Source organism: Cherax quadricarinatus, unplaced genomic scaffold, assembly GCF_038502225.1.
Source record: "Cherax quadricarinatus isolate ZL_2023a unplaced genomic scaffold, ASM3850222v1 Contig279, whole genome shotgun sequence".
Lineage (NCBI taxonomy): Eukaryota > Metazoa > Arthropoda > Malacostraca > Decapoda > Parastacidae > Cherax > Cherax quadricarinatus.
Genome location: NW_027195305.1, coordinates 109,320 through 131,909, shown reverse-complemented (window position 1 = coordinate 131,909; position 22,590 = coordinate 109,320). Strand labels below are relative to the sequence as shown.

The following is a 22,590-nucleotide window of genomic DNA, read 5'->3' as shown; positions in this document are numbered from 1 at the left end:
CTAGTGCAATTGTTCTTGTTAACAACCTATATCAGACCCTAGTGCAATTGTTCTTGTTAACAACCTATATCAGACCCTAGTGCAATTGTTCTTGTTAACAACCTATATCAGACCCTAGTGCAATTGTTCTTGTTAACAACCTATATCAGACCCTAGTGCAATTGTTCTTGTTAACAACCTATATCAGACTCTAGTGCAGTTGTTCTTGTTAACAACCTATATCAGACCCTAGTGCAATTGTTCTTGTTAACAACCTATATCAGACCCTAGAGCAATTGTTCTTGTTAACAACCTATATCAGACCCTAGTGCAATTGTTCTTGTTAACAACCTATATCAGACCCTAGTGCAATTGTTCTTGTTAACAACCTATACCAGACCCTAGTGCAATTGTTCTTGTTAACAACCTATATCAGACCCTAGTGCAATTGTTCTTGTTAACAACCTATATCAGACCCTAGTGCAATTGTTCTTGTTAACAACCTATATCAGACCCTAGTGCAATTGTTCTTGTTAACAACCTATATCAGACCCTAGTGCAATTGTTCCTGTTAACAACCTATATCAGACCATAGTGCAATTGTTCTTGTTAACAACCTATATCAGACCCTAGTGCAATTGTTCTTGTTAACAACCTATACCAGACCCTAGTGCAATTGTTCTTGTTAACAACCTATATCAGACCCTAGTGCAATTGTTCTTGTTAACAACCTATACCAGACCCTAGTGCAATTGTTCTTGTTAACAACCTATATCAGACCCTAGTGCAATTGTTCTTGTTAACAACCTATATCAGACCCTAGTGCAATTGTTCTTGTTAACAACCTATACCAGACCCTAGTGCAATTGTTCTTGTTAACAACCTATATCAGACCCTAGAGCAATTGTTCTTGTTAACAACCTATATCAGACCCTAGTGCAATTGTTCTTGTTAACAACCTATATCAGACCCTAGTGCAATTGTTCCTGTTAACAACCTATATCAGACCCTAGTGCAATTGTTCTTGTTAACAACCTATATCAGACCCTAGTGCAATTGTTCTTGTTAACAACCTATACCAGACCCTAGTGCAATTGTTCTTGTTAACAACCTATATCAGACCCTAGTGCAATTGTTCTTGTTAACAACCTATATCAGACCCTAGTGCAATTGTTCTTGTTAACAACCTATATCAGACCCTAGTGTAATTGTTCTTGTTAACAACCTATATCAGACCCTAGTGCAATTGTTCTTGCTAACAACCTATATCAGACCCTAGTGTAATTGTTCTTGTTAACAACCTATATCAGACCCTAGTGTAATTGTTCTTGTTAACAACCTATATCAGACCCTAGTGCAATTGTTCTTGCTAACAACCTATATCAGACCCTAGTGCAATTGTTCTTGTTAACAACCTATATCAGACCCTAGTGCAATTGTTGTTGTTAACAACCTATATCAGACCCTAGTGCAATTGTTCTTGTTAACAACCTATATCAGACCCTAGTGCAATTGTTCTTGTTAACAACCTATATCAGACCCTAGTGCAATTGTTCTTGTTAACAACCTATATCAGACCCTAGTGCAATTGTTCTTGTTAACAACCTATATCAGACCCTAGTGTAATTGTTCTTGTTAACAACCTATATCAGACCCTAGTGCAATTGTTCTTGTTAACAACCTATATCAGACCCTAGTGCAATTGTTCTTGTTAACAACCTATATCAGACCCTAGTGTAATTGTTCTTGTTAACAACCTATATCAGACCCTAGTGCAATTGTTCTTGTTAACAACCTATATCAGACCCTAGTGCAATTGTTCTTGTTAACAACCTATATCAGATCCTAGAGCAATTGTTCTTGTTAACAACCTATATCAGACCCTAGTGCAATTGTTCTTGTTAACAACCTATATCAGACCCTAGTGCAATTGTTCTTGTTAACAACCTATATCAGACCCTAGTGCAATTGTTCTTGTTAACAACCTATATCAGACCCTAGTCCAATTGTTCTTGTTAACAACCTATATCAGACCATAGTGCAATTGTTCTTGTTAACAACCTATATCAGACCCTAGTGCAATTGTTCTTGTTAACAACCTATATCAGACCCTAGTGCAATTGTTCTTGTTAACAACCTATATCAGACCCTAGTGCAATTGTTCTTGTTAACAACCTATATCAGACCCTAGTGTAATTGTTCTTGTTAACAACCTATATCAGACCCTAGTGCAATTGTTCTTGTTAACAACCTATATCAGACCCTAGAGCAATTGTTCTTGTTAACAACCTATATCAGACCCTAGTGCAATTGTTCTTGTTAACAACCTATATCAGACCCTAGTGTAATTGTTCTTGTTAACAACCTATATCAGACCCTAGTGCAATTGTTCTTGTTAACAACCTATATCAGACCCTAGTGCAATTGTTCTTGTTAACAACCTATATCAAACCCTAGTGTAATTGTTCTTGTTAACAACCTATATCAGACCCTAGTGCAATTGTTCTTGTTAACAACCTATATCAGACCCTAGAGCAATTGTTCTTGTTAACAACCTATATCAGACCCTAGTGCAATTGTTCTTGTTAACAACCTATATCAGACCCTAGTGCAATTGTTCTTGTTAACAACCTATATCAGACCCTAGTCCAATTGTTCTTGTTAACAACCTATATCAGACCATAGTGCAATTGTTCTTGTTAACAACCTATATCAGACCCTAGTGTAATTGTTCTTGTTAACAACCTATATCAGATCCTAGTGCAATTGTTCTTGCTAACAACCTATATCAGACCCTAGTGCAATTGTTCTTGTTAACAACCTATATCGGACCCTAGTGCAATTGTTCTTGTTAACAACCTATATCAGACCCTAGTCCAATTCTTCTTGTTAACAACCTATATCAGACCATAGTGCAATTGTTCTTGTTAACAACCTATATCAGTCCCTAGTGTAATTGTTCTTGTTAACAACCTATATCAGACCCTAGTGCAATTGTTCTTGCTAACAACCTATATCAGACCCTAGTGTAATTGTTCTTGTTAACAACCTATATCAGACCCTAGTGTAATTGTTCTTGTTAACAACCTATATCAGACCCTAGTGCAATTGTTCTTGCTAACAACCTATATCAGACCCTAGTGCAATTGTTCTTGTTAACAACCTATATCAGACCCTAGTGCAATTGTTCTTGTTAAAGACCTATATCAGACCCTAGTGCAATTGTTCTTGTTAACAACCTATATCAGACCCTAGTGCAATTGTTCTTGTTAACAACCTATATCAGACCCTAGTGCAATTGTTCTTGTTAGCAACCTATATCAGAACCTAGTGCAATTGTTCTTGTTAGCAACCTATATCAGACCCTAGTGTAATTGTTCTTGTTAACAACCTATATCAGACCCTAGTGCAATTGTTCTTGTTAACAACCTATATCAGTCCCTAGTGCAATTGTTCTTGTTAACAACCTATATCAGACCCTAGTGTAATTGTTCTTGTTAACAACCTATATCAGACCCTAGTGCAATTGTTCTAGTTAACAACCTATATCAGACCCTAGTGCAATTGTTCTTGTTAACAACCTATATCAGATGCTAGAGCAATTGTTCTTGTTAACAACCTATATCAGACCCTAGTGCAATTGTTCTTGTTAACAACCTATATCAGACCCTAGTGCAATTGTTCTTGTTAACAACCTATATCAGACCCTAGTGCAATTGTTCTTGTTAACAACCTATATCAGACCCTAGTCCAATTGTTCTTGTTAACAACCTATATCAGACCATAGTGCAATTGTTCTTGTTAACAACCTATATCAGACCCTAGTGCAATTGTTCTTGTTAACAACCTATATCAGACCCTAGTGCAATTGTTCTTGTTAACAACCTATATCAGACCCTAGTGCAATTGTTCTTGTTAACAACCTATATCAGACCCTAGTGTAATTGTTCTTGTTAACAACCTATATCAGACCCTAGTGCAATTGTTCTTGTTAACAACCTATATCAGACCCTAGAGCAATTGTTCTTGTTAACAACCTATATCAGACCCTAGTACAATTGTTCTTGTTAACAACCTATATCAGACCCTAGTGTAATTGTTCTTGTTAACAACCTATATCAGACCCTAGTGCAATTGTTCTTGTTAACAACCTATATCAGACCCTAGTGCAATTGTTCTTGTTAACAACCTATATCAGACCCTAGTGTAATTGTTCTTGTTAACAACCTATATCAGACCCTAGTGCAATTGTTCTTGTTAACAACCTATATCAGACCCTAGAGCAATTGTTCTTGTTAACAACCTATATCAGACCCTAGTGCAATTGTTCTTGTTAACAACCTATGTCAGACCCTAGTGCAATTGTTCTTGTTAACAACCTATATCAGACCCTAGTCCAATTGTTCTTGTTAACCTATATCAGACCATAGTGCAATTGTTCTTGTTAACAACCTATATCAGACCCTAGTGCAATTGTTCTTGTTAACAACCTATATCAGACCCTAGTGCAATTGTTCTTGTTAACAACCTATATCAGACCCTAGTGCAATTGTTCTTGTTAACAACCTATATCAGACCCTAGTGTAATTGTTCTTGTTAACAACCTATATCAGACCCTAGTGCAATTGTTCTTGTTAACAACCTATATCAGACCCTAGAGCAATTGTTCTTGTTAACAACCTATATCAGACCCTAGTGCAATTGTTCTTGTTAACAACCTATATCAGACCCTAGTGTAATTGTTCTTGTTAACAACCTATATCAGACCCTAGTGCAATTGTTCTTGTTAACAACCTATATCAGACCCTAGTGCAATTGTTCTTGTTAACAACCTATATCAGACCCTAGTGTAATTGTTCTTGTTAACAACCTATATCAGACCCTAGTGCAATTGTTCTTGTTAACAACCTATATCAGACCCTAGAGCAATTGTTCTTGTTAACAACCTATATCAGACCCTAGTGCAATTGTTCTTGTTAACAACCTATATCAGACCCTAGTGCAATTGTTCTTGTTAACAACCTATATCAGACCCTAGTCCAATTGTTCTTGTTAACAACCTATATCAGACCATAGTGCAATTGTTCTTGTTAACAACCTATATCAGACCCTAGTGCAATTGTTCTTGTTAACAACCTATATCAGACCCTAGTGCAATTGTTCTTGTTAACAACCTATATCAGACCCTAGTGCAATTGTTCTTGTTAACAACCTATATCAGACCCTAGTGTAATTGTTCTTGTTAACAACCTATATCAGACCCTAGTGCAATTGTTCTTGTTAACAACCTATATCAGACCCTAGAGCAATTGTTCTTGTTAACAACCTATATCAGACCCTAGTGCAATTGTTCTTGTTAACAACCTATATCAGACCCTAGTGTAATTGTTCTTGTTAACAACCTATATCAGACCCTAGTGCAATTGTTCTTGTTAACAACCTATATCAGACCCTAGTGCAATTGTTCTTGTTAACAACCTATATCAGACCCTAGTGTAATTGTTCTTGTTAACAACCTACATCAGACCCTAGTGCAATTGTTCTTGTTAACAACCTATATCAGACCCTAGAGCAATTGTTCTTGTTAACAACCTATATCAGACCCTAGTGCAATTGTTCTTGTTAACAACCTATATCAGACCCTAGTGTAATTGTTCTTGTTAACAACCTATATCAGACCCTAGTGCAATTGTTCTTGTTAACAACCTATATCAGACCCTAGTGCAATTGTTCTTGTTAACAACCTATATCAGACCCTAGTGCAATTGTTCTTGTTAACAACCTATATCAGACCCTAGTGCAATTGTTCTTGTTAACAACCTATATCAGACCCTAGTGCAATTGTTCTTGTCAACAACCTATATCAGACCCTAGAGCAATTGTTCTTGTTAACAACCTATATCAGACCCTAGTGCAATTGTTCTTGTTAACAACCTATATCAGACCCTAGAGCAATTGTTCTTGTTAACAACCTATATCAGACCCTAGTGCAATTGTTCTTGTTAACAACCTGTATCAGACCCTAGTGCAATTGTTCTTGTTAACAACCTATATCAGACCCTAGTGCAATTGTTCTTGTTAACAACCTATATCAGACCCTAGTCCAATTGTTCTTGTTAACAACCTATATCAGACCATAGTGCAATTGTTCTTGTTAACAACCTATATCAGACCCTAGTGCAATTGTTCTTGTTAACAACCTATATCAGACCCTAGTGCAATTGTTCTTGTTAACAACCTATATCGGACCCTAGTGCAATTGTTTTTGTTAACAACCTATATCAGACCCTAGTGTAATTGTTCTTGTTAACAACCTATATCAGACCCTAGTGCAATTGTTCTTGTTAACAACCTATATCAGACCCTAGAGCAATTGTTCTTGTTAACAACCTATATCAGACCCTAGTGCAATTGTTCTTGTTAACAACCTATATCAGACCCTAGTGTAATTGTTCTTGTTAACAACCTATATCAGACCCTAGTGCAATTGTTCTTGTTAACAACCTATATCAGACCCTAGTGCAATTGTTCTTGTTAACAACCTATATCAGACCCTAGTGTAATTGTTCTTGTTAACAACCTATATCAGACCCTAGTGCAATTGTTCTTGTTAACAACCTATATCAGACCCTAGAGCAATTGTTCTTCTTAACAACCTATATCAGACCCTAGTGCAATTGTTCTTGTTAACAACCTATATCAGACCCTAGTGTAATTGTTCTTGTTAACAACCTATATCAGACCCTAGTGCAATTGTTCTTGTTAACAACCTATATCAGACCCTAGTGCAATTGTTCTTGTTAACATCCTATATCAGACCCTAGTGCAATTGTTCTTGTTAACAACCTATATCAGACCCTAGTGCAATTGTTCTTGTTAACAACCTATATCAGACCCTAGTGCAATTGTTCTTGTTAACAACCTATATCAGACCCTAGTGCAATTGTTCTTGTTAACAACCTATATCAGACCCTAGTGCAGTTGTTCTTGTTAACAACCTATATCAGACCCTAGTGCAATTGTTCTTGTTAACAACCTATATCAGACACTAGTGTAATTGTTCTTGTTAACAACCTATACCAGACCCTAGTGTAATTGTTCTTGTTAACAACCTATATCAGACCCTAGTGCAATTGTTCTTGTTAACAACCTATATCAGACCCTAGTGCAATTGTTATTGTTAACAACCTATACCAGACCCTAGAGCAATTGTTCTTGTTAACAACCTATATCAGACACTAGTGTAATTGTTCTTGTTAACAACCTATACCAGACCCTAGTGTAATTGTTCTTGTTAACAACCTATATCAGACCCTAGTGCAATTGTTCTTCTTAACAACCTATATCAGACCCTAGTGCAATTGTTCTTGTTAACAACCTATATCAGACCCTAGAGCAATTGTTCTTGTTAACAACCTATATCAGACCCTAGTGCAATTGTTCTTGTTAACAACCTATATCAGACCCTAGTGTAATTGTTCTTGTTAACAACCTATATCAGACCCTAGTGCAATTGTTCTTGTTAACAACCTATATCAGACCCTAGTGCAATTGTTCTTGTTAACAACCTATATCAGACCCTAGTGTAATTGTTCTTGTTAACAACCTATATCAGACCCTAGTGCAATTGTTCTTGTTAACAACCTATATCAGACCCTAGAGCAATTGTTCTTGTTAACAACCTATATCAGACTCTAGTGCAATTGTTCTTGTTAACAACCTATATCAGACCCTAGTGCAATTGTTCTTGTTAACAACCTATATCAGACCCTAGTCCAATTGTTCTTGTTAACAACCTATATCAGACCATAGTGCAATTGTTCTTGTTAACAACCTATATCAGACCCTAGTGCAATTGTTCTTGTTAACAACATATATCAGACCATAGTGCAATTGTTCTTGTTAACAACCTATATCAGACCCTAGTGCAATTGTTCTTGTTAACAACATATATCAGACCCTAGTGTAATTGTTCTTGTTAACAACCTATATCAGACCCTAGTGCAATTGTTCTTGTTAACAACCTATATCAGACCCTAGAGCAATTGTTCTTGTTAACAACCTATATCAGACCCTAGTGCAATTGTTCTTGTTAACAACCTATATCAGACCCTAGTGTAATTGTTCTTGTTAACAACCTATATCAGACCCTAGTGCAATTGTTCTTGTTAACAACCTATATCAGACCCTAGTGCAATTGTTCTTGTTAACAACCTATATCAGACCCTAGTGTAATTGTTCTTGTTAACAACCTATATCAGACCCTAGTGCAATTGTTCTTGTTAACAACCTATATCAGACCCTAGAGCAATTGTTCTTGTTAACAACCTATATCAGACCCTAGTGCAATTGTTCTTGTTAACAACCTATATCAGACCTTAGTGTAATTGTTCTTGTTAACAACCTATATCAGACCCTAGTGCAATTGTTCTTGTTAACAACCTATATCAGACCCTAGTGCAATTGTTCTTGTTAACAACCTATATCAGACCCTAGTGCAATTGTTCTTGTTAACAACCTATATCAGACCCTAGTGCAATTGTTCTTGTCAACAACCTATATCAGTCCCTAGAGCAATTGTTCTTGTTAACAACCTATATCAGACCCTAGTGCAATTGTTCTTGTTAACAACCTATATCAGACCCTAGTGCAATTGTTCTTGTTAACAACCTATATCGGACCCTAGTGCAATTGTTCTTGTTAACAACCTATATCAGACCCTAGTGTAATTGTTCTTGTTAACAACCTATATCAGACCCTAGTGCAATTGTTCTTGTTAACAACCTATATCAGACCCTAGAGCAATTGTTCTTGTTAACAACCTATATCAGACCCTAGTGCAATTGTTCTTGTTAACAACCTATATCAGACCCTAGTGTAATTGTTCTTGTTAACAACCTATATCAGACCCTAGTGCAATTGTTCTTGTTAACAACCTATATCAGACCCTAGTGCAATTGTTCTTGTTAACAACCTATATCAGACCCTAGTGTAATTGTTCTTGTTAACAACCTATATCAGACCCTAGTGCAATTGTTCTTGTTAACAACCTATATCAGACCCTAGAGCAATTGTTCTTGTTAACAACCTATATCAGACCCTAGTGCAATTGTTCTTGTTAACAACCTATATCAGACCCTAGTGTAATTGTTCTTGTTAACAACCTATATCAGACCCTAGTGCAATTGTTCTTGTTAACAACCTATATCAGACCCTAGTGCAATTGTTCTTGTTAACAACCTATATCAGACCCTAGTGCAATTGTTCTTGTTAACAACCTATATCAGACCCTAGTGCAATTGTTCTTGTTAACAACCTATATCAGACCCTAGTGCAATTGTTTTTGTTAACAACCTATATCAGACCCTAGTGCAATTGTTCTTGTTAACAACCTATATCAGACCCTAGTGCAATTGTTCTTGTTAACAACCTATATCAGACCCTAGTGTAATTGTTCTTGTTAACAACCTATATCAGACCCTAGTGCAATTGTTCTTGTTAACAACCTATATCAGACCCTAGTGCAATTGTTCTTGTCAACAACCTATATCAGTCCCTAGAGCAATTGTTCTTGTTAACAACCTATATCAGACCCTAGTGCAATTGTTCTTGTTAACAACCTATATCAGACCCTAGAGCAATTGTTCTTGTTAACAACCTATATCAGACCCTAGTGCAATTGTTCTTGTTAACAACCTATATCAGACCCTAGTGCAATTGTTCTTGTTAACAACCTATATCAGACCCTAGTGCAATTGTTCTTGTTAACAACCTATATCAGACCCTAGTCCAATTGTTCTTGTTAACAACCTATATCAGACCATAGTGCAATTGTTCTTGTTAACAACCTATATCAGACCCTAGTGCAATTGTTCTTGTTAACAACCTATATCAGACCCTAGTGCAATTGTTCTTGTTAACAACCTATATCGGACCCTAGTGCAATTGTTCTTGTTAACAACCTATATCAGACCCTAGTGTAATTGTTCTTGTTAACAACCTATATCAGACCCTAGTGCAATTGTTCTTGTTAACAACCTATATCAGACCCTAGAGCAATTGTTCTTGTTAACAACCTATATCAGACCCTAGTGCAATTGTTCTTGTTAACAACCTATATCAGACCCTAGTGTAATTGTTCTTGTTAACAACCTATATCAGACCCTAGTGCAATTGTTCTTGTTAACAACCTATATCAGACCCTAGTGCAATTGTTCTTGTTAACAACCTATATCAGACCCTAGTGTAATTGTTCTTGTTAACAACCTATATCAGACCCTAGTGCAATTGTTCTTGTTAACAACCTATATCAGACCCTAGAGCAATTGTTCTTGTTAACAACCTATATCAGACCCTAGTGCAATTGTTCTTGTTAACAACCTATATCAGACAATAGTGTAATTGTTCTTGTTAACAACCTATATCAGACCCTAGTGCAATTGTTCTTGTTAACAACCTATATCAGACCCTAGTGCAATTGTTCTTGTTAACAACCTATATCAGACCCTAGTGCAATTGTTCTTGTTAACAACCTATATCAGACCCTAGTGCAATTGTTCTTGTTAACAACCTATATCAGACCCTAGTGCTATTGTTCTTGTTAACAACCTATATCAGAACCTAGTGCAATTGTTCTTGTTAACAACCTATATCAGACCCTAGTGCAGTTGTTCTTGTTAACAACCTATATCAGACCCTAGTGCAATTGTTCTTGTTAACAACCTATATCAGACACTAGTGTAATTGTTCTTGTTAACAATCTATACCAGACCCTAGTGTAATTGTTCTTGTTAACAACCTATATCAGACCCTAGTGCAATTGTTCTTGTTAACAACCTATATCAGACCCTAGTGCAATTGTTCTTGTTAACAACCTATATCAGACCCTAGTGTAATTGTTCTTGTTAACAACCTATATCAGACCCTAGTGTAATTGTTCTTGTTAACAACCTATATCAGACCCTTGTGCAATTGTTCTTGTTAACAACCTATATCAGACCCAAGTGCAATTGTTCTTGTTAACAACCTATATCAGACCCTAGTGCAATTGTTCTTGTTAACCTATATCAGACCCAAGTGCAATTGTTCTTGTTAACAACCTATATCAGACCCTAGTGCAATTGTTCTTGTTAACAACCTATATCAGACCCAAGTGCAATTGTTCTTGTTAACAACCTATATCAGACCCTAGTGCAATTGTTCTTGTTAACAACCTATATCAGACCCTAGTGCAATTGTTCTTGTTAACAACCTATATCAGACCCTAGTGCAATTGTTCTTGTTAACAACCTATATCAGACCCTAGTGCAATTGTTCTTGTTAACAACCTATATCAGACCCTAGTGCAATTGTTCTTGTTAACAACCTATATCAGACCCTAGTGCAATTGTTCTTGTTAACAACCTATATCAGACCCTAGTGCAATTGTTCTTGTTAAGAACCTATATCAGACCCTAGTGCAATTGTTCTTGTTAACAACCTATATCAGACCCTAGTGCAATTGTTCTTGTTAACAACCTATATCAGACCCTAGTGCAATTGTTCTTGTTAACAACCTATATCAGACCCTAGTGCAATTGTTCTTGTTAACAACCTATATCAGACCCTAGTGCAATTGTTCTTGTTAACAACCTATATCAGACCCTAGTGCAATTGTTCTTGTTAACAACCTATATCAGACCCTAGTGCAATTGTTCTTGTTAACAACCTATATCAGACCCTAGTGCAATTGTTCTTGTTAACAACCTATATCAGACCCTAGTGCAATTGTTCTTGTTAACAACCTATATCAGACCCTAGTGCAATTGTTCTTGTTAACAACCTATATCAGACCCTAGTGCAATTGTTCTTGTTAACAACCTATATCAGACCCTAGTGCAATTGTTCTTGTTAACAACCTATATCAGACCCTAGTGCAATTGTTCTTGTTAACAACCTATATCAGACCCTAGTGCAATTGTTCTTGTTAACAACCTATATCAGACCCTAGTGCAATTGTTCTTGTTAACAACCTATATCAGACCCTAGTGCAATTGTTCTTGTTAACAACCTATATCAGACCCTAGTGCAATTGTTCTTGTTAACAACCTATATCAGACCCTAGTGCAATTGTTCTTGTTAACAACCTATATCAGACCCTAGTGCAATTGTTCTTGTTAACAACCTATATCAGACCCTAGTGCAATTGTTCTTGTTAACAACCTATATCAGACCCTAGTGCAATTGTTCTTGTTAACAACCTATATCAGACCTTAGTGCAATTGTTCTTGTTAACAACCTATATCAGCCCCTAGTGCAATTGTTCTTGTTAACAACGTATATCAGACCCTAGTGCAATTGTTCTTGTTAACAACCTATATCAGACCCTAGTGCAATTGTTCTTGTTAACAACCTATATCAGATCCTAGTGCAATTGTTCTTGTTAACAACCTATATCAGACCCTAGTGCAATTGTTCTTGTTAACAACCTATATCAGACCCTAGTGCAATTGTTCTTGTTAACAACCTATATCAGACCCTAGTGCAATTGTTCTTGTTAACAACCTATATCAGACCCTAGTGCAATTGTTCTTGTTAACAACCTATATCAGATCCTAGTGCAATTGTTCTTGTTAACAACCTATATCAGACCCTAGTGCAATTGTTCTTGTTAACAACCTATATCAGACCCTAGTGCAATTGTTCTTGTTAACAACCTATATCAGACCCTAGTGCAATTGTTCTTGTTAACAACCTATATCAGACCCTAGTGCAATTGTTCTTGTTAACAACCTATATCAGACCCTAGTGCAATTGTTCTTGTTAACAACCTATATCAGACCCTAGTGCAATTGTTCTTGTTAACAACCTATATCAGACCCTAGTGCAATTGTTCTTGTTAACAACCTATATCAGACCCTAGTGCAATTGTTCTTGTTAACAACCTATATCAGACCCTAGTGCAATTGTTCTTGTTAACAACCTATATCAGACCCTAGTGCAATTGTTCTTGTTAACAACCTATATCAGACCCTAGTGCAATTGTTCTTGTTAACAACCTATATCAGACCCTAGTGCAATTGTTCTTGTTAACAACCTATATCAGACCCTAGTGCAATTGTTCTTGTTAACAACCTATATCAGACCCTAGTGCAATTGTTCTTGTTAACAACCTATATCAGACCCTAGTGCAATTGTTCTTGTTAACAACCTATATCAGACCCTAGTGCAATTGTTCTTGTTAACAACCTATATCAGACCCTAGTGCAATTGTTCTTGTTAACAACCTATATCAGACCCTAGTGCAATTGTTCTTGTTAACAACCTATATCAGACCCTAGTGCAATTGTTCTTGTTAACAACCTATATCAGACCCTAGTGCAATTGTTCTTGTTAACAACCTATATCAGACCCTAGTGCAATTGTTCTTGTTAACAACCTATATCAGACCCTAGTGCAATTGTTCTTGTTAACAACCTATATCAGACCCTAGTGCAATTGTTCTTGTTAACAACCTATATCAGACCCTAGTGCAATTGTTCTTGTTAACAACCTATATCAGACCCTAGTGCAATTGTTCTTGTTAACAACGTATATCAGACCCTAGTGCAATTGTTCTTGTTAACAACCTATATCAGACCCTAGTGCAATTGTTCTTGTTAACAACGTATATCAGACCCTAGTGCAATTGTTCTTGTTAACAACCTATATCAGACCCTAGTGCAATTGTTCTTGTTAACAACCTATATCAGACCCTAGTGCAATTGTTCTTGTTAACAACCTATATCAGACCCTAGTGCAATTGTTCTTGTTAACAACCTATATCAGACCCTAGTGCAATTGTTCTTGTTAACAACCTATATCAGACCCTAGTGCAATTGTTCTTGTTAACAACCTATATCAGACCCTAGTGCAATTGTTCTTGTTAACAACCTATATCAGACCCTAGTGCAATTGTTCTTGTTAACAACCTATATCAGACCCTAGTGCAATTGTTCTTGTTAACAACCTATATCAGACCCTAGTGCAATTGTTCTTGTTAACAACCTATATCAGACCCTAGTGCAATTGTTCTTGTTAACAACCTATATCAGACCCTAGTGCAATTGTTCTTGTTAACAACCTATATCAGACCCTAGTGCAATTGTTCTTGTTAACAACCTATATCAGACCCTAGTGCAATTGTTCTTGTTAACAACCTATATCAGACCCTAGTGCAATTGTTCTTGTTAACAACCTATATCAGACCCTAGTGCAATTGTTCTTGTTAACAACCTATATCAGACCCTAGTGCAATTGTTCTTGTTAACAACCTATATCAGACCCTAGTGCAATTGTTCTTGTTAACAACCTATATCAGACCCTAGTGCAATTGTTCTTGTTAACAACCTTTATCAGACCCTAGTGCAATTGTTCTTGTTAACAACCTATATCAGACCCTAGTGCAATTGTTCTTGTTAACAACCTATATCAGACCCTAGTGCAATTGTTCTTGTTAACAACCTATATCAGACCCTAGTGCAATTGTTCTTGTTAACAACCTATATCAGACCCTAGTGCAATTGTTCTTGTTAACAACCTATATCAGACCCTAGTGCAATTGTTCTTGTTAACAACCTATATCAGACCCTAGTGCAATTGTTCTTGTTAACAACCTATATCAGTCCCTAGTGCAATTGTTCTTGTTAACAACGTATATCAGACATAGTGCAATTGTTCTTGTTAACAACCTATATCAGACCCTAGTGCAATTGCAAGTACCATTTTAATTTGTATTTTTAAATTATAAGTTTATACCCAGTTGTACTTTAGCTCATTCTAGCACAACATATAGACAATATCAACTTCATTATGTCTATAAGTGACTATACTCTATATGACCAAAGTGTTTTAGCTATATACCTACCCAAACTTCCCACCACTACAGAAATCAGTATTAGAACTCACCACATAATACAGGATATAAACAACCACTATTTAAACCTAAAGGATGAATGATCACGTTGACCCTGATCTAAACCTCCATAATCTAACACACAATCAAAACCTATTGGAAAGTAACTGCCTTTATTACACAGCATCACAAGCCAGCACTATCCTGAACACTGCTCAAAGTCTATCAGTTCTTAACTACATCACGTCCTTAAGCAAACACTATGATGACCTTCTGGCACTCCTTGAATCACTAAAGACACCCTTCTCCTGCATTATTCTTACTGAGACCTGGCTTAAGCAGGACACAATTAATATCTACCCTCTACCAGGATACACAGCAATCCACAACTGCAGATAATTCCAAGGTGGGGGTGGTATTGCAATCTATTACTCTAACCAATTATCTTGTATTAGCACTAATTGCTTTAGTGATGAATATGGGGAATACATTTTTGCTAATTTTACTGTAAAAAACCTCAAGAAGGCTATAACAATCGGTGCCATATACCGGATACCCCACACAAACATCCGAAACTTCAGTGAGAATCTAAAGTCACTAATAACAAACAGACAAGTGAACAAGCACCACCTTCTCTTAGCTGGAGACTTCAATGTCAACCTTGGCCTTCCAGATGATCAGACAGTAACTGATTTCATCAACAATATGAACAACACACTTCTCATACCAACAATAACTAAACCAACCAGGCTCACTGAGACAAGTGCAACCATAATAGACCACATATGGACCAATATACTAGCCCCCCTTAAATCAGGGATAATCACAGATAGCACTACAGACCACTACCCTACCTTCCTCCTGACAAACATTAATAAATCACCACTTGAATACAACAAAGTTTCATTTAGACTCCATGACGAGGCCTCAGTAAGGAAGTTCACAACTGACCTAGAGATTGTTGACTGACCTACAGAATTCTCCAATGCCAATGGTACTGACGATTGGACAGACATTTTTCTTAACAAAATACTTAGACTATACAACAAACATTGTCATATAAAAACGAAACAGATCACGAATAAACGGTTTGGTTGGCCATGGCTAACCAGCACCATTCTGAAATCCATTGACAAGAAACACCAATATGAAAAGCAATATAGACAGGGCTTAATACACAAAGATACTCTTTAACACTATTCATCAGTTCTCACCAAAGTGATAAAAAAAGCCAAACAACTGTACTACTCCAGCAGATTCACTGACACAAGAGGAGATATAAAAAAGACCTGGAAAACACTTTCCCAGATTCTGGGGACCCACAAACTGAAAAAAGCCAAGAATATTGTTCTAACTAAACCTCATGAAACACCACTGCATCCCAATGATACAGCTAACAAGATAAACGACTTCTTCTCAAACATAGGATCTAATCTCGCCAGTAAAATCCCATGTACCAATGCCCGTGCCGGGGACTACCTAGATAGGAATTTTCCAAATTCCTTCTATCTTGTACCAATTGAGCCCACGGAAGTTACCCTGATCATAAAGTCACTTAAAAATAACTCAGGGAATCTGTCTCACGTCCCACCATTATTGTACAAGCGAGCGGCCCATGTTCTTTCGCATGCTATTACATTACTTTTTAACAAGTCACTAGAAACTAGCAATTTCCCGACACTACTCAAGACAGCAAGGGTTACACCAATACATAAAGGTGGTGACCCTATAGACTTAAACAACTATAGGCCAATATCAAACTTACCATTGCTATCCAAAATCTTCGAGAAACTCGTGCACAGGAGACTATATTCATTTATAACGTCACAAAACATTCTCAACCCCTGCCAGTTTGGATTCAGGAAAAATAAAAGCACTAATGATGCAATTATAAAAATGCTAGACCTGCTTTACACAGCATTGGAAAATAAGGAATATCCACTAGGAATATTTTTATTGACCTAAGAAAAGCGTTTCACACAGTAGACCATGGCATCCTACTCCACAAACTTGACCACTATGGTATAAGAGGCCATGTACCTGCATATTTTAAATCCAACCTTTCTAATAGGTATCAGTATGTCACCATTAAAGACACAGCCTCATCAATACGGCCACTTGATACTGGAGTTCCGTAGGGAAGTGTCCTTGGTCCCCTGCTCTTCCTCATTTATATCAATTATCTTCCAAACATATCCCAACACCTGAAACCCATTCTCTTTGCTGACGACACGACTTATGTCATCTCCCACCCTAATCTTGCCACCCTCAACACCATTGTTAACGAGGAGCTGCTCAAAATATCGACTTGGATGACAGCCAATAAACTTACACTTAACACTGGCAAAACCTACTATATTATGTTTGGTAGCAGAGCAGGTGTTGCACAACTTAACATTAAGATCGACAACACTCTAATTGCCAGACATAATGAGGGCAAATTCCTTGGCCTATACCTCGACAACAACCTAAATTTCAGCACCCATATCCAACACATAACAAAAAAAGTATCCAAAACGGTGGGGATCCTCTCCAAGATACGATACTACGTTCTGCAAACTGCCCTTCTCACACTATACCATTCACTTATATATCCATACCTCACCTATGCTATCTGTGCTTGGGGATCAACTGCAGCAACACACCTAAAGCCAATAATAACCCAACAAAAAGCTGCAGTAAAACTAATCACTAAATCCCATCCCTGGCAACACCCCCCCCACTCTTCATAGATCTAAACTTACTCCCTGTTCAGTACATCCACACTTACTACTGTGCAATCTACATCTACAGGACCTTAAATTCCAATATTAAGCTTGACCTAAACTTCTTTCTTGATAGTTGTGACAGGATCCACAGGCATAACACCAGACACAAACATCTCTATGACATTCCCCGTGTTCGACTAAACCTTTACAAAAATTCAATGTATTTCAAAGGACCTAAAATCTGGAACACCCTACCTGAGAACTCTAGAACTGCAGACACATTCATCACTTTCAAAACTACAGTTAGAAAACATCTTATCTCCCTGATCCACCCCGACAACTAACTACATGATAACCACCTGGTGGTTCACACTTACACTCACTCACCCACTGACTATAAACCCAGAAATACTAATCTTAATCTTAACATAATAAATCCTAACTAGTCATAAGTTTGCCTATGATACTCCAATATAGACACTTTGTATTGTGCCAAAACAAAAGCATTCACATTGCTAAACTCACAAATTATGATGGAGTCACTTAACCTTAATACCATAATCTGTAAGAATTTAATGTTAAAAATTAATCTAAGTCTGCTCGAAATGTCTAGCCATGCTAGGTGTCCTAGTGGCCCCCTCTGTAATTAGTATTTTATAACATGTAAACCACACAATACCCAAAACCTGTAAACCCCACACTGTAACCCTTATAGAGAATAAACTTGAATTGAATTGAATTGTTAGTATCGTAATAGTGGAGATGGCGGTGGTGGTGACAGCAGTGGGGACTGTTGTGACAGTATTGGTGGTGTCTGTGACAACAGTGGTGGTGATAGTGACAGCAGTGATGGGGGGAAGTGTTGGGTATATAACAGGTGTGTCTTCATCAACAGGTACTTGATTATCATGTGTGACTTCAATCTTGGTGGTGACAGCAGTGGTGGTGGTGACAGCAGTGGTGGTGGTGACAGCAGTGGTGGTGGTGACAGCAGTGGTGGTGACAGCAGTGGTGGTGGTGACAGCAGTGGTGGTGGTGACAGCAGTGGTGGTGGTGACAGCAGTGGTGGTGGTGACAGCAGTGGTGGTGACAGCAGTGGTGGTGGTGACAGCAGTGGTGGTGGTGACAGCAGTGGTGTTGGTGACAGCAGTGGTGGTGATGACAACAGTGGTGGTGGTGGTGACAGCAGTGGTGGTGGTGACAGCTGTGGTGGTGGTGGCAGCAGTGGTGGTGGTGACAGCAGTGGTGGTGGTGACAGCAGTGGTGGTGGTGACAGCAGCAGTGGTGGTGGCATCAGTGGTGGTGGTGACAACAGTGGTGGTGGTGACAGCAGTGGTGGTAATGACAACAGTGGTGGTTTGGTAACAACAGTGGTGGTGGTGACAACAGTGGTGGTGGTGACAGCTGTGGTGGTGCTGACAGCAGTGGTGGTGGTGACAGCAGTGGTGGTGGTGACAGCAGTGGTGGTGGTGACATCAGTGGTGGTGGTGACAACAGTGGTGGTGGTGACAGCAGTGGTGGTGGTGACAGCAGTGGTGGTGGTGACAACAGTGGTGGTGGTGACAACAGTGGTGGTGGTGACAACAGTGGTGGTGGTGACGACAGTGGTGGTGGTGACAACAGTGGTGGTGGTGACAACAGTGGTGGTGGTGACAGCAGTGGTGGTGGTGACAACAGTTGTGGTGGTGATAGCTGTGGTGGTGGTGACAGCAGTGGTGGTGGTGACAACAGTGGTGGTGGCGACAACAGTGGTGGTGGTGACACCAGTGGTGGTGGTGACAACAGTGGTGGTGGTGACAACAGTGGTGGTGGTGACAACAGTGGTGGTGGTGACAGCAGTGGTGGTGGTCACAACAGTGGTGGTGGTGACAGCAGTGGTGGTGGTGACAGCAGTGGTGGTGGTGACAGCAGTGGTGGTGGCGACAACAGTGGTGGTGGTGACAACAGTGGTGGTGGTGACAACAGTGGTGGTGGTGACAACAGTGGTGGTGGTGACAACAGTGGTGGTGGTGACAACAGTGGTGGTGGTGACAACAGTGGTGGTGGTGACAGCAGTGGTGGTGGCGACAACAGTGGTGGTGGTGACAACAGTGGTGGTGGTGACAACAGTGGTGGTGGTGACAACAGTGGTGGTGGTGACAACAGTGGTGGTGGTGACAACAGTGGTGGTGGTGACAACAGTGGTGGTGGTGACAACAGTGGTGGTGGTGACAACAGTGGTGGTGGTGACAACAGTGGTGGTGGTGACAACAGTGGTGGTGGTGACAACAGTGGTGGTGGTGACAGGAGAGACTGGGGGACATGTGAAGCAGGTGACTACAGGTGTGTTATCGTCAACAGGTACACGGAGATCATGTGTGAAAGTAGCACACTGACGGAGGCGGGAATCGAAGACTTGATCCGTGGCCTGGCTTATCAACGAGTTGAGATGAACTGGTTAGTAGTACACAGTAGCGTGACCATCACCCAGCAGCAGGAAGATGAGCTCGTCTCTCTGGCACACTCAACTCTCGGCTGTCCCTTATACATGTGAGTGTTACTGTTACATAAGTCTCTCTGGCACACTCAACTCTCGACTGTCCCTTATACATGTGAGTGTTACTGTTACTTAATTAAGTCTCTCTGGCACACTCAACTCTCGACTGTCCCTTATACATGTGAGTGTTACTGTTACTTAGGTCTCTCTGGCACACTCAACTCTCGACTGTCCCTTATACATGTGAGTGTTACTGTTACTTAAGTCTCTCTGGCACACTCAACTCTCGGCTGTCCCCTTATACATGTGAGTGTTACTGTTACTTAAGTCTCTCTGGCACACTCAACTCTCGGCTGTCCCTTATACATGTGAGTGTTACTGTTACTTAAGTCTCTCTGGCACACTCAACCCTCGGCTGTCCCTTATGCATGTGAGTGTTACTGTTACATAACTCACTCTGGCTCACTCAACCTTCGGCTGTCCTTTAAACATATGAGTGTTACTGTTACTTAATTAAGTCTCTCTGGCACACTCAACTCTCGACTGTCCCTTATACATGTGAGTGTTACTGTTACTTAAGTCTCTCTGGCACACTCAACCCTCGGCTGTCCCTTATGCATGTGAGTGTTACTGTTACTTAAGTCACTCTGGCTCACTCAACCCTCGGCTGTCCCTTAAACATATGAAAGTTACTGTTACATAACTCACTCTGGCTCACTCAACCTTCGGCTGTCCTTTAAACATAGGAGTGTTACTGTTACTTAAGTCACTCTGGCTCACTCAACCCTCGGCTGTCCCTTAAACATATGAGTGTTACTGTTACATAAATCACTCTGGCTCACTCAACCCTCGGCTGTCCTTTAAACATGTGAGTGTTACTGTTACTTAAATCACTCTGGCTCACTCAACCCTCGGCTGTCCCTTAAACATAAGAGTGTTACTGTTACTTAAGTCTATCTGGCTCACTCAACTCTCGGCTGTCCCTCAGACATGAAAGTGTTGCTGTTACATGTATGTGCAGGGCCACAGACCAACAAAATGTGATCAGTCACGAGGCAGCCTTCACCAAATTCAGCTTCAGTAACAAAAACATAAGGTGGGACCAAGTCAACCAGGTCCTGAATAACATAAACTGGAAAGATAACCTAAGCAACACAGACCCAAATCTATGTCTAGAACAAATTAACTTTGTGTCATTCAAGGAGTGCTTAAGGCATATTCCTTTAAGGAAAAAAAAGAGAAAATGTAAACTAGAAAGAGAAAGGCGCTCCCTATACAGGCGAAGGCAAAGAATAACAGAGAGGCTAAAAGGGGCCAATGTACCTGTAATGCGTAGGGAGACATTGGTCAGGGAAACAGCAAACATCGAGCTAAAGCTAAAGGAATCTTACAGGAGTTAAGAAATGCAGGAAGAACTAAAAGCCATAAATGAAATTGAAAGAAACCCAAAATGTTTCATTTCTTATGCCAAATCATAGTCGAGAACAACATCCAGTATTGGGCCCCTACTTAAACGAGGTGGGTCCTACACAGATGACAGCAAGGAAACGAGTGAGCTACTCAAGAACATAAGAACATAAGAAAGAAGGAACATTGCAACAGGCCTACTGACCCATGTGGAGCAGGTCCATGTCCCCCCACCGGATTAGCCCAATGACCCACCCCCTCCGGATTAGCCCAATCACCCACCCAGTCTGGTCATCTCCACTCAAGGAAGGAACACAGCACCAGACTCAGCAGCACAAGCTAGTCAGGTCCAACTCACACACACCCACACCCACTCATGTATTTATCTAACTTATTTTTAAAACTACACAACGTTTTAGCCTCAATAACTGTACTCGGGAGTTTGTTCCACTCATCCACAACTCTATTACCAAACCAGTGCTTCCCTATATTCTTCCTGAATTTGAATTTTTCCAACTTGAAATCATTGCTGCGAGCCCTTTCTTGGCTGGAAATTTTCAGCACGCTATTTACATCCACTTTATTTATTCCTGTTTTCCATTTATACACCTCGATCATATCCCCCCTAATTCTACGCCTTTCGAGAGAGTGCAGATTCAGGTCCCTCAGTCTATCCTCATAGGGAAGATTTCTGATACAAGGGATCATCTTTGTCATCCTCCTCTGTACGTTTTCCAGAGCATTTATATACATTCTGTAATACTGTGACCAGAACTGTGCAGCATAGTCTAAATGAGGCCTAACCAAGGATATATAGAGTTGAAGAACAACCTGAGGACTTCTATTATTTATACTTCTAGATATGAAGCCAAGAATTCTGTTAGCTTTATTACGAACACTAATGCACTGTTGTCTTGGTTTTAGATTACTGCTAACCAGAACTCCTAAATCTTTTCGCAATCAGTAGTATTAAGATCTACATTATTTAGTTTATATGTGGCATGGTTATTTACCTGTCCAACATTTAGAACTTTGCATTTGTCAATATTAAACTGCATCTGCCACTTCTCCGACCATTGCATCAGTCTATTCAAATCATCCTGGAGTGTTCTAGTGTCCTCATTAGAATGAATTGGACGGCCTATTTT

General features: G+C 39.0%; 1 protein-coding gene across 1 annotated transcript in view; it reads left to right on the top strand.

Moving 5' to 3' along the window:
* LOC138851298 (uncharacterized) overlaps positions 1-22,590 on the top strand; it is a 121,592-nt gene that overhangs the window by 50,226 nt on the left and 48,776 nt on the right. The window contains exon 2 of the mRNA XM_070080285.1: positions 19,900-20,088. Within this exon, the coding sequence (XP_069936386.1) occupies positions 19,900-20,088 (189 nt within the window). The remainder of the gene's footprint in view (positions 1-19,899; positions 20,089-22,590) is intronic.